This window comes from Phalacrocorax aristotelis, chromosome 4 (assembly GCF_949628215.1).
Source record: "Phalacrocorax aristotelis chromosome 4, bGulAri2.1, whole genome shotgun sequence".
In the NCBI taxonomy this organism is placed as follows: domain Eukaryota; kingdom Metazoa; phylum Chordata; class Aves; order Suliformes; family Phalacrocoracidae; genus Phalacrocorax; species Phalacrocorax aristotelis.
The window spans coordinates 33,621,203-33,635,686 of NC_134279.1; the positions used below are offsets into that span (position 1 = coordinate 33,621,203).

General features: G+C 41.2%; 1 protein-coding gene across 10 annotated transcripts in view; it reads left to right on the top strand.

Moving 5' to 3' along the window:
* The window catches only part of FAM13A (family with sequence similarity 13 member A), a 134,278-nt gene that overhangs the window by 14,395 nt on the left and 105,399 nt on the right, over positions 1 to 14,484 (top strand). For 9 of the 10 annotated variants that reach the window (XM_075090865.1, XM_075090862.1, XM_075090858.1 and 6 more), the window contains exons 4-5: positions 1,599 to 1,779; positions 13,401 to 13,560. In XM_075090865.1, coding sequence (XP_074946966.1) covers positions 1,599 to 1,779; positions 13,401 to 13,560 — 341 coding nt within the window. The remainder of the gene's footprint in view (positions 1 to 1,598; positions 1,780 to 13,400; positions 13,561 to 14,484) is intronic. The other variant, XM_075090868.1, reaches the window with a different exon arrangement.

Below are 14,484 nucleotides of genomic sequence, written 5' to 3' on the forward strand. Positions count from 1 at the left end.
ATTCACTCATTAGGTGGTGGGGTGATGGTGGTGGAAGAGGTGTGGTTTTTTCTGGGAGATGGCTTTGGCTTTCCTTATCATAACTGCAAGCAATTTATAGTAGAAAATACTCTGTGCTAGTTTTTTTGTTATCTAAAGAGAAGTGTGTTAGGAGGTGGATTTTAATGTTCTGGCTATGTGGAAATTAGTTGTGTTTTGTTTTTCTTTAAACTTCATGAGAAGATAATTAGTAATCAAGTCAGAGACTGTCCAGTCCACTTTGATCAGTGCAAATAGAATTAAATTCCTTATTGTTATTCCATTTAACACAGTCTTCAGAAGCACCCTGAAATTTTGCTGCAGAAATAAAAATGATAAATCAGATTTCTTAGTGTCACCAAGCTGATTCATAGTAGTGAAGTCACCATTGTTTTTATTCTGTATAGCTCTACAAAATTTTGAAAGAAATAATTGAGATAAATAAATAAGATTTTTGCTCACCTGCTTCATGCACATTTGATATTTGACCTTTCGAAGGAGCTAATTTCTTAGAAGAAATTCTTCTTTCTTAGAAGAAAAGGATATAATTAATCAATTGGTTGAAATGTTTTGTCCTGTAATTTGACTGGCATTGCAAACCCAAGATTTTGGTGAGTACTTTTGGAAAGTGCTTTTGGGGTGGAGGAGGGGAGCAAAGAATTTTGTGGGTTTTGAGCTAAATTCCAGAAGCAGAACACAGTAGAAGCTGTGTGAGTGGCCAAGCTTGAGTTCATAGCCTGGGTTGGTATAAACACAGTATCTGTGAAGTTCATGCAATTCTTGCTTAAAAAACCCACCACCACCAAGAACATGCATGAAAGAAAATTTACCTTAGTCATACTTTGATATTACTCAGTATGGGAACTTTTGTCTGTACTTAAATTCTAGAAGACTGCATGGTATAACAAGGCTACTCTCTAGCCTACTCTCTCTAAGGCGGCCAAATTTTGGCTTGTTATGGAGTGTAACGCTGCTGTGGACAGCCTGTTTTCCTTATGCAGCGCCGCTCTCCTAAGACTCAGTACAGAGTTGTCACTCTGATACGAAATCGAGCTTTTCAAAAAATATACCCACAGAAAACACTGTAGTACTGTTATTCTAACAACACCTGCGTTTCAGGAGCCTGTTTGTTTTACTGTTCTTGTTTTCTTCTTTTTGAAGGTTTTCACGAGAGGGGGAACTAAAACAGAGTATGAGATGGGGTTTGGGAAGCAGAGATAACATCCAGAAGAAGCATGGGAGCAGGAAATCTGGTAGAGCTGGAGTCAAAGCAGATACAGCTGTGTACTGGGTGGGAATAAACATGCTCCAATGCTGTTAGCTGTGACCACTGCTGATTCTGCTCAGGAAAACAGTTACAACGTAAAGGTGAACATGAAACAGTGCCAGTGATAGCCAAGGTGAGCCTCAGGAGAACGGTGCAGGTTCCCTGAGGAAAATTGAGCGTTTGGAGGATTCTGTGCTTCTGAACAGAAATAAGATTAAATTTTAGATCCCACTGCTTGCTCACCATTGGAAGTAAATTGGCAGCAATGCAGGAAACCATATACATATGTTTTTTCTTCTGTTGTTTTTCCTAGACACTAGAAACGACATGCAGAAGGAAAGTAACTTGAAAGAACTCCTTAAAGAACTGCCTGATGCTCATTACTGCCTGCTGAAGTATCTGTGCCAGTTCCTGATAAAGGTTGCTGAACATCATGTAGAGAACAGGATGAACCTTTGCAATCTTGCCACAGTATTTGGACCAAACTGCTTTCAGTAAGTTGGGGCGCTCATTTTTCCACATATATTGACAGAGAGTGACATCTGGAGCAGATGGCCAGAAATGTAGCTCAGAACCCTAATTTGTCAGGGTGATCAAACAGAGGCAACGACTGGGGCTTTATGATATATTTTAGTGCTATAACTAGTGTTTGAGCTGAATCAGAGTTGAGTTGCTCACCCATCTCCTCTTGCTATTTTGCGGAACAGTTGGTCAGTTTTCTATTGCTGCATTGACAACAGAGCAGGAGTATATCAATGAAAGGCCTTCAGACTGTAGAAGTGCAAGGAGGCTTGTGCTCATACAGCTTTCTTCCTTTGCCATCAGATAATATAAATGCTTTTCTGCAGATGGATTTGAGAAGGGGTACGTGGGGAGAAGGACTCCTATGCAGCACCTGGGTGCTGTATAATTTCTGGAGATGGATATGGCATGCTCTCTGCAAATTTGGCCTTGTGATCTGGTGTCTGTCTTCAAGTTGCTGATGATTCTGGGCTCTTTATCCTTCTAGCATATTCAGAAACTGGTCTGGAGGTTATGGAGTGGAAGCCAGCGGAAGCCTCTTCAGACTTCTTACTGAACTCCCTAGTTTTACTAGTTTCTTTCACTGGGCGCAGTTCCTTGGCACTTGTGGTGAAGACAACATGTTGTACATGCTAGTGGAGCTTGCAGTGGTAGCAAGAAGAGTTATTTCCAGGTGCAAGAACACACTGAGTGAGAATGTTTCTGTTGAGTCACTGCTGTGATGCAGTGCACCATTAGCATCTTCACTCTGGTCTTGTCTGTAATACACCCGCTGGCTGGCATCCAAGATCTAAGACATGGGAGACACGTACGGAGTTTAGTTCAGTCATTGGTCTTGAAAGATGCATGAGATCAGCGAAAAGAAACAAGTGGGTTCCTTATAGCAAATGTCAGATTTGTACTGATCCTTTTAAAATTTCACTCTGGAATAATACTGAGTTGCCTAATGAGTCTTAGATTAGATTAATTGCCTAATGAGACTGTCTCCCTAGGCTTCCTCTGTAGCCAGTGGAAAGAAGTAGACCACTTTAAAGAGAGAAAACAGAAATTAGGTTCCTTGTAATGTATTGAGCCAGTTCCACATACCTAGGCTAGATGCTGCCTACTCCCTTTTTAAAGAAGCATATCTTTTTTCCATTGGTTAGGGGAAGAACACACAGAGGTGAGACATTTAAACCAAAGCTTGTCCTTGTGACTACACCACTGCCTCGTCTTAAGGTGTTGCTCGTGGATGATGAAGGTGAATATGTCAGGATTAAAGCATTCACTGTGTTAATACAAAAAGATAAAGCATATTTTGAAAAGAATTGTCTTCCTCTCCAAAAGAAAGAAAACTCAAGACAGCAGTATGTGTGGGAACGCATGGATATGAGAGTTAGTGGAAGCACAATACTGTAAACTTCTGACAAGGAAAAGCAAAAGAATTTTTGAAGATTACATTTGTATAGGCAGTTTGGGAATTTCTGTCTAAATGTATTAGTGGAGTTAAGAACAAACAAAATAAATTAGAAGAATCTGAGTCCAATGGCTAAATCTCTATGACTCAAACTCCCAAGTGGTTATTAGAATAATTTTTAATTTACTCATCACTTTGTTCAGGAAAGTTTAAAAATTAGCTCTGAATACTATTGGTGTAGAATGCAAAGAGTTGCAGTTTGAAATTGCAGTTGGCATTCCTAAGATTAAACCAAACCATACTTAAAAGCTGCACAGTTGTTTCTTCAACTGATCTGTGCTCCTAAGATGACATAGAAGAGACTTAATAGTTTTTGTAACGTATAGGGCCTGTGTGTAAGAGGGGCAGAATCACATCATTCCATTGCAGAAGGCTGAGAAAGGCAGAGTTCACTGGAGATGAAAACACAAGGGCTCTTGTGGCTGTATATGAACAGAGCCAGCCCTGCAGTTGTGACACACATTGAAATAAATGCCCATGTAGGAAAAGCAGCAATGAAAGCAAGGTTTTATACTTGACAAATTGATAATGTGTTTTTTAGAGGACTGAAATATGTCAGTATTATGGATGTAGATTTTTATTTAAACTAAGTTTCACCATCTAGTAATTCAGCTATGTGTTTCATCAGATCTTGATCTTTTCAAGGTAGTTCAGGATTGTGGTCCGGACACAAAGATTGTGAGCAACAGATCAAACACGTGTTAATGGATGCAGTCTTAATTTGCTGGAACTGTGACCATCTGTATCAACAAAGATTTGATAGGAGGAGGAAAAACCTTGCAGCACTGAACTTTAGGCATTGGACTTAGCCAGCTGGTTGGCCAAGCAGCCAGAGATCCTCAGAATGCAATTCAGAGCTCTGGAGTAAGGCTGTGTCTGAAGCCTGCTTGGCAAGGGCTGTGTTACTACTGGCTACAGGCAGCCCCTAGAGAGACTCGCTGCAGAAATTAAATACCAGCAGGTGGTTGAAGCGAATGCTTCTCGCTTTGCATCGTTTGTTCAGAGCAGTGTATGGGGTGTTTCTCTGGAACAAGGAAAGAAGGCTTAGCATCCAGCTTGTCAGCAATTACACTGCTGAAGCAGGAAGATCTGAGATTTTTCTGTCAGAAGTTCACACTCATGTCTAAAATCAGCATCGGAGTCTGTGTAGTTAATGCACGGTGTCAGAGAAGATAAAGCCCACCTGCTGATAGTGAAGGATTGCTTTCTGCAAGGTATTTTTAGTGACGTTTGAGCTATTTAAACATAGTGTCTCCTACTTCATAACTGAAGCTGTTTAACAATTGAATAACTCTCACGGTCGGGCCACTTTCCAGACATTTAGACTTCATTTTAATTCTCTTAATCTCGTTCTATGTCATGTTCTCAGTAATTTATCTTATCTCCTAAACTTTCAACCCTTATTACTTTTATCTTAGCCACTACTTCCCCTGCTTCCTTACTTGCTGTTTGACAAACCGTACTGGTGCTTTTCTAATTAAAGGTTATCTTGTGCTTTCTGTATTTCCAATTAATAAGAGGGTAGAAAACGGCTATTTGCATTCCTTATAATGAAGTGTGATATGAGATATACAAAAATGTAAAGGGCAAGTTCAGACAGCTCAGAAAAGGAAAATATGATGGTTGGAGATTAGTGCACTGATTTCTTCCAACTTGGATTGTTCAGATTTATTGTGATGGAAGACAAAGGTCAAGTATACAGAGGAATACAGCCCTTGAAGAACAAGGAGCACAAAGGTATAGGAACATAAATAGTTGTCATCTTATCTAGACAGACTGGAGATCTGGGCAATCACCACCCGTATGAAGTTTAACAAAAGCAAGTGCTGGATTTTGTACCTGGGGCACGGCAACCCTGGATGTACATACAGACTGGGGAACGAGAGGCTAGAGAGCAGCTCTGCAGAGAGGGACCTGGGGGTTCTGGTTGTGGCAAGTTGAACATGAGCCAACAGCGTGTCCTGGCAGCCAAGAGGGCCAACCATGTCCTGGGGTGCATCAAGCACTGTATTGTGCCTGTCGAGGGAGGGGATTGTCCCACTCTGCTCTACACTGGTGCGGCCTCACCTCGAGTGCTGTGTGCAGTTTTGGCACCACAGTACATTAAGGATATAAAGCTACTAGAGAGCGTCCAGAGAAGGGCCATAAAGTTGGTGAAGTGTTTAGAGGGGAAACCATACGAGGAACAGCTAAAGTCACTTGTTTTTTTCAGTCTGGAGAAGAGGAGGCTGAGAGGAGACCTCATCGCGGTCTACAGCTTCCTCACAAGGGGACAGGAGGGGCAGGCGCTGATCTTTTCTCTCTGGTGACCAATGATAGGACCCAAGGGAATGGCAGGAAGATGTGCCTGCAGAGGTTTAGGTTGGATATTGGGAAAAAGTTCTTCACCCACAGGGTGGTGGAGCACTGGAACAGGCTCCCCAGGGAGACAGTCACAGCGCCAAGCCTGATGCTATTAAAGAAGCACTTGGACAGTGTCCTCAGACACATGGTGTGAACTTCGGTGTTGTCCTGTGCAGGGACAGGAGTTGGAGACGATGATCCTTGCAGGTCCCTTCTAACTCAGGACATTCTATGATTCTTTTCTGTCACTGGGCTAATTTGTGTGGAGTGTTAACACTTGCAGCATGGTAGCTCTTGGAAGAAGCTATTGTCTGTTGACCTGAATTTCAGCTCCTGTAGAGCCATAGCCTTAGTTATGGCCTGCTGTGTGTCTCCGCTCAGCTCTCACAGCTCGTGCTGAAGAGGAAGGAGAGGACCAGCTGGGTTTTGTCTCTTCCTCTCTGCTCTCTTGGAGCTGGGTGTCAGAGGGGCTGCTGCATTCAACCTGTCCTTTGGTTGGGATGGTAAAAGATTTGAGGTCTGCCAGTCACAGCGTGAGCAGAGGATCCATTTGCACCCTTTTTCACAGCTCACTCTCAAAGAATGATCTGTGTGTGTGGTCTCCATCATTCAAGCCCTCGCTAATCTGACCGTGTTTCATTCCAACAGAGATTAATTATGTTGTGAGGGATTGCTCCATCCCCCCAAAAGCGGATGGGAAATGCAGGTATCCAGTTAAAATGCTAGAGATAGATGCAGTTATTTCTGTATGATGACTACATAACAGAAGTTACCTGAAGGGTTGTACAAGAAAGTGTTAGGTATGGAGAAAAGGTATATCATCTTTAGGTATGGAGAAAATGTAGATCGTCTGTAGGGTAGCTGTAGGTACTTCAGAGATTCAAAAAGATTTCCAGTGTATTGCTGAATTTGTAAGAATTAAGATCTGATCTAAAGTTCTGCATGGATGTCTTGCCTTGGTTTCTAGCAGCCTTGAGCCCACACAGATTGGGTGTAAGAAGCTGAAGTGAAAGCAGAGGGTCTGAACTAGAACTCATCAGTGAGTAATATTGGCCTTTGAAACATTATGTGATGGGACTATGTTTTCAGATAGTGCAGTCCCAATCCTGCATCAGTCTTAAAAACAAATGTGAGTCCAGGATTGGGGTCAAAGTGAGTACTGAAAATTGTTGTTCTAACATTCATGATTGCAAATTGGAGCATATGACATAACCTTTCCTTCAGGGTTTGTATGGATTTTAAATGCTACATTTGCCAGCAGGGTAAAGGAATTGTGTTTCGTAGGAATTCAGTATGCTACACACTATGATGCCAATTTAAAGCATCGAGCATAATACAAGAAGTCCATCAATATTCTCATCTGTAATCATACTAAATACTCATGAGTGCTCGCCTCCTCTTTGGGAAGTGCATAAGGGACTCTATTGCCAAGCCTTTCTGTGATATATTTTTATGGTTTTTCTCTCCTGTTTCTTTTCTGTTGTGTACTCAGCTTTGTCATTTGGTGTCCATTGAATTGTCTGTATGTAAAATAAAAGGGAGATTGCTAAAGATGCATTGCTCTCTTCATAAGTGGAGGGTTGTTCTGGCCAAATTCCTTCTCAAGTTTTCCATTCTCCTAGTGAACACCCACCCCTTAAAGTTTCAGTTGAGAAAGTTTCTCTTTTATGATCAGTGGCAGGTGTTATGATATTTCCCATTTCATCCCTTGAATAAAATAGTGATTATTTCAATAGGAAATTCTCTGTAGTTTGGTTTAGGGATTTTTCTTCTGTTTGTGCTGTGTTTTTTTGGTTGAAAAGCTCCATGAAAATAAGTTACTGCTCTGTGTTGAAAATGTTCTTTCTTTTGATCTCGATGGAGGACTGGCAATAAAGCATACACACAGAATTTAAGTGGAGGAGCAATTTCACAGGAAAAGCTACAATCACAGAATCATAGAGTATGCTGAGTTGGAAGAGGCCCATGAGGATCGAGTCCAACTCCCGTCTCTACACAGGGCAACCTAAAAGATAAACCACATATCTAAGAATGTTGTCCAAATGCTTCCTGCACACCGACAGGCTTGGGACCACGACCGCTTCCTGGGGACCTTGTTCCAGTGCTCGGCCACCCTCTTAGTAAAGAACTTTTTTCTAATATGTGCAAAACAAAATGGTGTTTGAGCTCAGCAATACAGCTCAAATACAATCACAAGGAGCATTTTTGAAGAGCCTCTGTTTTGATATGTTTGGAGATGAGAGTGACGTGCTTTGTGAATAGGTGGTAGACTGTGTATTGCCCTTCGTCCCCCTTTGTGTAGATCACACTTTCAAAGATGCCTACTGTTGCTGCAGTTTCCTGATGAGAAATGGAGCTTCTGCTGGAGCAAAAGATTTTGCATGTAAATGAAGCCAGACAGTAAAGTCTTTGTGGCGGCATCACTCTAACTTTGCGTTACCTGCATTACCTAGCTTTGCGTTACCTGCGTTACCTGCATTCCCTGCATTTTGCATTATGCATCTACTGCAAATGATGTAGACAGAGATGGAATTACTGAGTTGACTTAGGCTCCTAAATGTGATGTTACAGAAAATAATCTGGGACAGATTTTAAAAGGTAGGCCGTTAGATGCCTTGGTGGATTTTCCAGTGCCTCAGAAGCTAAGACACTTCTGTAAAATTTCAGTGGTGACGTATGTCCTTGCATTTGCTCCAAACCGGTGAGATGTAAGTCTGTAAATGATGCAGAGCATGTAAATGACTCACACACACTGAGATGAACACCTGCCTCAAGTCAGTGCTGCTGCATCTTTAGCTACCTGTTGGCCTCTGATCTTGCAGCAGAATCTGCAGATACAAAATATGCCTGTTTTCAGCTGCACCAGTTTGTGGTCCAGTGTGTTAAGACAAATCACTTTCAGCAGCTGAGTTCTGGCCATCAGGTCACATCTGTTAAAGACACCATAATGTCTGTCTAGAGGGACAGAGCAGACTGCCTGAAGTTGTAACCTCTTAAGGTTACTGCAGCTCTGCTCTCAAAACCTTCAGTTGTGTTTGTTGAGGGGCTCATGGGTATCTGAGGCACTAATGAAAATGTTTTGCCAGCACTGGAGAAACAAAAAACCCATGTAGTGTTCCCTGTCCTTTAAGTCCCTTAATTTTTTGCAGGATCCCCTAGGAGAATGGTACGGTGACTTTGTGGTTCTCCTCTACAAAAGGTACTGAACAAACAGCAAAAGCAGCAGTCAGAGAAGACAGATCATATAGCCCTCAGTGGTTTGTAAATTAGGATTACAGTGCTGTCATTCCATGCAGGCTACTTCTGCAATGGCACTTAAGGAAATGGTAACGGGCGTTCTTCATCGCAGACAGGGTGGGGTCGAACAGAGTCAGGAATTCAGAATCAGACACGCCATTTCACATGGAAATCTCTGGTTCTCAGTTGTGACGGGAAGCTGTTAGCAGTTATTGCCTGGTGTAATCAATTCAGTGATCTCAGTCCAGCTCATTACAGGCAGATGACTACGTCAGAAGTCCTCCTGGGCCTCATTTCCATTTGCAGCAAGTTTCTCAGGTGTGGTGGATGGTGACAGAGCCTTGTAGTGATGCCTGTGTCCTTCCGGATGCAGTCATGTTTGGATGTATTACTGCACCACTCACAGTAGAGTCTGGAGATTCACTGTCTCCTAATCCCACTCTGCAGTTACCTGTTACAGCTTGTTTACAGGGATCCTGAGGTAAATTCACTTAACTAATGCATAAAATGTAAGTAATTCATTCAGAGTTAGTCTGACCTCAGGTCACTTCAGTTCTGAGTAAGAGTTGTGACACAGGGCTTTGATGTGGTTTAACCCGTTTGAAATCAGCTTTCTTGAGCATCCCCGTGGAAGCAGAGACCTCTTGGCTTAAATTGGTCTGGAGGAACCAAAAGCACAAGTGAGCACTGGACTGCATGGACATGAGTGGCATGGAGCTGCAGTGGGTGGGCCAGGCATGCTGGTAGGACATTGTGCAGAAGTGTGAAAAATTGCTGGGTGTCATATTTTGAAATGAAGGTCTAAAAACTTGATCCTATTCCCAAGCAATGTTTTAACGTTGAGAACTACTGTTTTTTCTGCTTTAAAGTGGCTTCACCAATAATTTCAACCTTTAACATCATGTAAAACTTGGGGTACTAGTGCACCTTTGCCCTCGGCCTTGCTTGCCTGAGTCAGGTGCTGTTAATGGTGGTGCCTCGTTTAGACAAAGCACATTTTTTCCAAGTACTTAATGTGGAGCTGCTGTGCTTTGTGCAGAGATCACTCTGACCATCTCTCCGGGAAGGGCAGGGTGTCCGAGGAATCTAAAGCTTCTGTCACTGCCTATGCTGTGTGTCTGTTCGTGACTTTGCAAGCTACTGTGAGAAGTCAGAGTTTTCCAGCTCAAATCTCTAAGATAGAACTGAACCCATCAATATTTTTTCTTCTAGAAATGACCACAGAAATTGCAGGTTTATGCCTCCCTTCTAGGAAATGTATTTCTGGTAGTGAAACTGATGTTCTGCTGCTGTTTCTGGTGCTGCTACTGAAGTAGTTCGTACATACATGGCTATAAGGGGATCAAGTCCCGCCATTGAGGATTTTGTAGCTGGAGTAACATGTGCATCTAACTCTAAAAGGAACACAGTTATAGTGCCTAATTAACATGCAAATTAGACATAAAGGAACCATGACTATGAATGTTTTTTCTGTAATTTTACTGTAATGTTTTAACAACATCTTAACAAAAAGAATATGAGAAATTTCCAAGGAGTAGGGTGTGGATCATGAACATGGTACTGTTAGAGAATACTTTGTCATAGGACTGAGTTTTTCTAGTGAGTTGAAGTGAAATTCGTAGATATTACAACTTTTCAGACCAAGGAAAGCTGAAGTAAGATACTCTCTTTCTGCACGCATTTTCAGAAAAGTCCAGTCAAACTGGTGGATCATGCAGTGCAGCAACAGATGGGTTTTAACTTGTATAAATATGCAGGGTGGTGCGTGCTCATAATCTAAACTTCTTATATATGCTGAGCTGAAGCTTTATTGCAAGAAAAAGGTAACCATGGATAGCTCAAAAAGTATACTAGTCCTTGCCATGATGGAGGTCTAATAATAGCAATTAAAGGAAAAAATAAATGAACTTTGTAAAATATGCCTGTTTAAGTGCAGAGAGAATGGATAAAGTATGTTACACTGCTATTAAAATGAAACAATTCACACTGCCCTCTGCTTGGTTACGTTCAGAGAAGGGTGATAAAAAAAGGCTAAAGCCATGAGCTTTTGCTTTGTGTTCGACGTGCATGCAGGCAAAGTGTTCTGCATGAGCATCTCACCATACACATGCAGAATTGCTCAGAATAAGATGTTGGACTTTTCTTAGATTTGATTTAATAAAGATTTACTTCAAAGTAATGTGGGGAAGGGAGGGCAAGAAGGCCGTTGAATTGTGCAGCCAATAAATAATGTTTGCGTGCTTTGTGGAAACTCTAGGGTGAGCTGTTTTTCAACCAGGAAGGATTTTTTGATATTAGCTGTTACCACTAGGGAGTTGTTGGCTGTAGTGCCCAGCAAATGTGGCTTAAGTCAAGGTTCTGCTCTAAAACTCACTGAAGCTATCTGGAGTCTTTATTTTGACTTGAACTCACTCTAGTACATTTACAGTCCATTTCCTAGGAATGAGGTTCATTGGGGTGCCAGGCTTGTTTAAGTGGTATCCTGTTTTGGAGAAACACATCAGGAAGGTAACAGTCAGGATTTGCCGGAATTATCAGGCAAGCTCTGGGCCGTGCCAACTCGTTCAGGCAACAATATTTAGCATGGGAAGAGGAGTTTCCTTAAATCAGGATGTTAGCATGGGCCTAATGCATACATACACTTTCTTTTATTCAGGCCAGTTACTATCTTTTAGTGAATATGAGACATTCTTTGAAGAGAATTGGTCCAAGTATACATACACATCCATCAATACAAGGTGTTCCATTTTTTTTTATTTAGTCTGAGGCCAGGTTCCACACTAATAAAATCAATGGAATTATTTAAGGCAGCTGAGACTGAGCCATTTTACAGTTGGCAATGTTCTGCAGTGTAAAGTAATCCAGTTCCTTTAAACTTCATGTCCTGTGAATCTAGTGTGTATTAAATGTTGAAATGACAGCAGTGAAAATTCTCCTTTGGAGTTTACAAAGATGCGTCCTGCTGCAGTGGGATCCTCTCCTTGTTGACATGTATATATACTGCAGAGAGTAAAATATTGAGAAGGATCATTGGCATGCAACCCCTACAAGAAGGCACTTTTTGGTGGCAAATTTCTGGGGCATCTGCTTTCAGAGCCTTCTTGTTGAAATGCACATCTGGCCCCTATAAACTATAGTTACAGTTTTACAGCAGATAGTTATTTGTAAAATTTGATTTGCTGGTTATAGTAAACTATGGTTTACTTTCAAGTTACATCCCTTTAAAATAGCTCAGATGGCCTTTGTTTAATTTTTGGAAGGTTGGGCTGTTTTTAACTCTCATTCAAATATAGTTGCCCTCAGCCAAAAAACGCTAGACACTTTTTTTTTTCTGGTTTTTGCTCCCCTGCTTCTTCTCTTTAAACCTTTCCTGTGTTTTCTGTACCTCCTGATATGCAGTCTCTGCCACTTTGCAAGGTCTTTAGGAAATGCACATTCATGCAGCCACTTTTTGGATTAGTGAGAGGAGAGTGCATCTGCTGGAAATGCTGTACAGTGGCAGACGCTGGATGATCAGAGAAGTATTTTACATGCTGAAGAAGATTCTTTAGAGATCTTACTGTTGCATTAAAACAATTCAAATAAGTTTTGGGCACCAAAGCCCAATAAAACATGCAGAAAGCCTACATTCCAGGACATGATCACTAGATGCTTCAATTATTTGTGTGCTCACTTGTGAGTAATATGTGGTTTTTACCACATGAAAGGGTTGTGTGAAACGCATAAGGAAGGCAAAGGAGCATAGACTCAAATACAGCGCTTCTTCCAAATCAGTGTCTTGCCTTTTCATTTGCATGTGCAGTTAAGGTATGCGGCAAGCAATTCCTGGCTGCACAGGGGCCTGTTTCAAGAGAGCAAGAAGTTGCTTTTTCTGCAGCCAAGTAGTTGGTTATTCTCCCAGAAAGCAGAGGTTAGAAACCTCTTTTTATATGAGTCTTTTAGGCTGTTCTGCAGAAGGCAGCCTCCATCTCCATGGTTTAAAAAGCCCTGTGAGTTATGAGCCTACTTTCGAAAGAAATGGCAACTCAAAAATTAGATTAAGAAATCTGGTGTACAGCAGGGGGTCACCTGAAGCTGTGAAGAACTTGCTCAACTTCTAATGTTCTGCTCAGCATGTGGGTTTTCTTAATTTTTCGACTGATCCTTCTTGTATACCTTTAGGGTTATCACTGACCACTTTTTAGAGGAATCTGACTCTTTCCATTAACAGTTCAGAGCATTTAAATGCCTCGTGCTGTTTGTGTTGCAGTCACAAACCCAACTTTGCTAAAAGTTGGTGGTATCTCATTTGGAGGTTTGGTTTGGAGGATCTCTACCTAGATTCTGTGGAGTAGATAGTTTGACCAACAGGTACGGTATTTAGTATCGGTAAGAAAAACTGCAAACAAACCATGATAGTTGTTACCACCGTAGACACAATCATCCTTTCCACAACAAAGTTTCCTGTGCCGGCTAGCCAGCCTGTATCCACAACTGAAATGTTACAGAAACTCTGTGCAAGAACTTTTGTATGCTGAGTACCTGTAACGCTCTGCTTTACGTTCTGTCCAATTTTAGTGTGCCCTCTGGATTTGAAGGTATAAAAGAACAGGAGATCTGCAACAAGATAATGACAAAAATGCTGGAAAATTACAATACCTTGTTTGAATTAGAAGGTTTGAAGAAGGACGAAGAAAAGCCTGCATGTGAAGAGCTAGCAAGAATTATCTTGGTAAAAGTGAGTATCTCTAATATTTCATTTTTCTTATAGCAAATCAATAATGCAGGCTTATTGCAGGCTTCAGTTCAGAAATCCTTTAGGTAAGTGGGAGACAGGCACTTTTGTAATAATGGTCTGTGTTATTGATTGATATACAGTTTACAAACTGATTCTGCTGATAGGCTGATTTTCATTACTAGTCTGGAAGATTCTATTAAATATCTTTATTCTTTGTTAGCTACCCACTGTTATTTATATAGGAGCTATATCTGCTAAAAATTAAATGTTTTTAAATGAGGAGGCAGAATAATTCTAGGAAGTATTCAAGTTTTCTGACACGGTGATCATTTATGGTGTACATCAGCGATGATGAACTTTCATACTTTAGGACAGTACGAGGTCTCTAGCCTTTACCACTATGAAGTCTGCTTGTCTCACTTACCTGAATTTAAAAATCACATGTTCTGATTCAGAACAGCTATTTCTGAGCACACTTGAAAACAAGCATTAGCTAGTAGTTACTATTCGAAGGAAGTACATTGGAGCTGTTAAATAAAAGTGGTGTAAGTAAAGTATAATATCTCTGGGGGGAAGAGGGCATGTGTGTAACATCAGAGGATTCTAAATTTCAGAAAAAGTTGAGAAAAATAAGTAGTGCAGCCCAAAGTGCCGCCTTCTAGCTTGTGCCGTCTCTACTGCAGGAAGCAACATGCAGTCTGTGCAGGAAATGGTCATGAGGATGGTTTGCAGTCACCTTATTTTCTTTTGTACGTTAGCTGTGCAAATAATTACTACCTTCCAAGGTGTGAGCTCTTGAGTTTGAAACAGTTGAACTACATGCCTTCCCTTGGTAGGGTTTTGCAAGCACCCACTGATAAAATCACCGTAACCTTCTCTGGCTCAAATGGAAACATCAGAAAGTTATAAAAATATAGAGTCTTT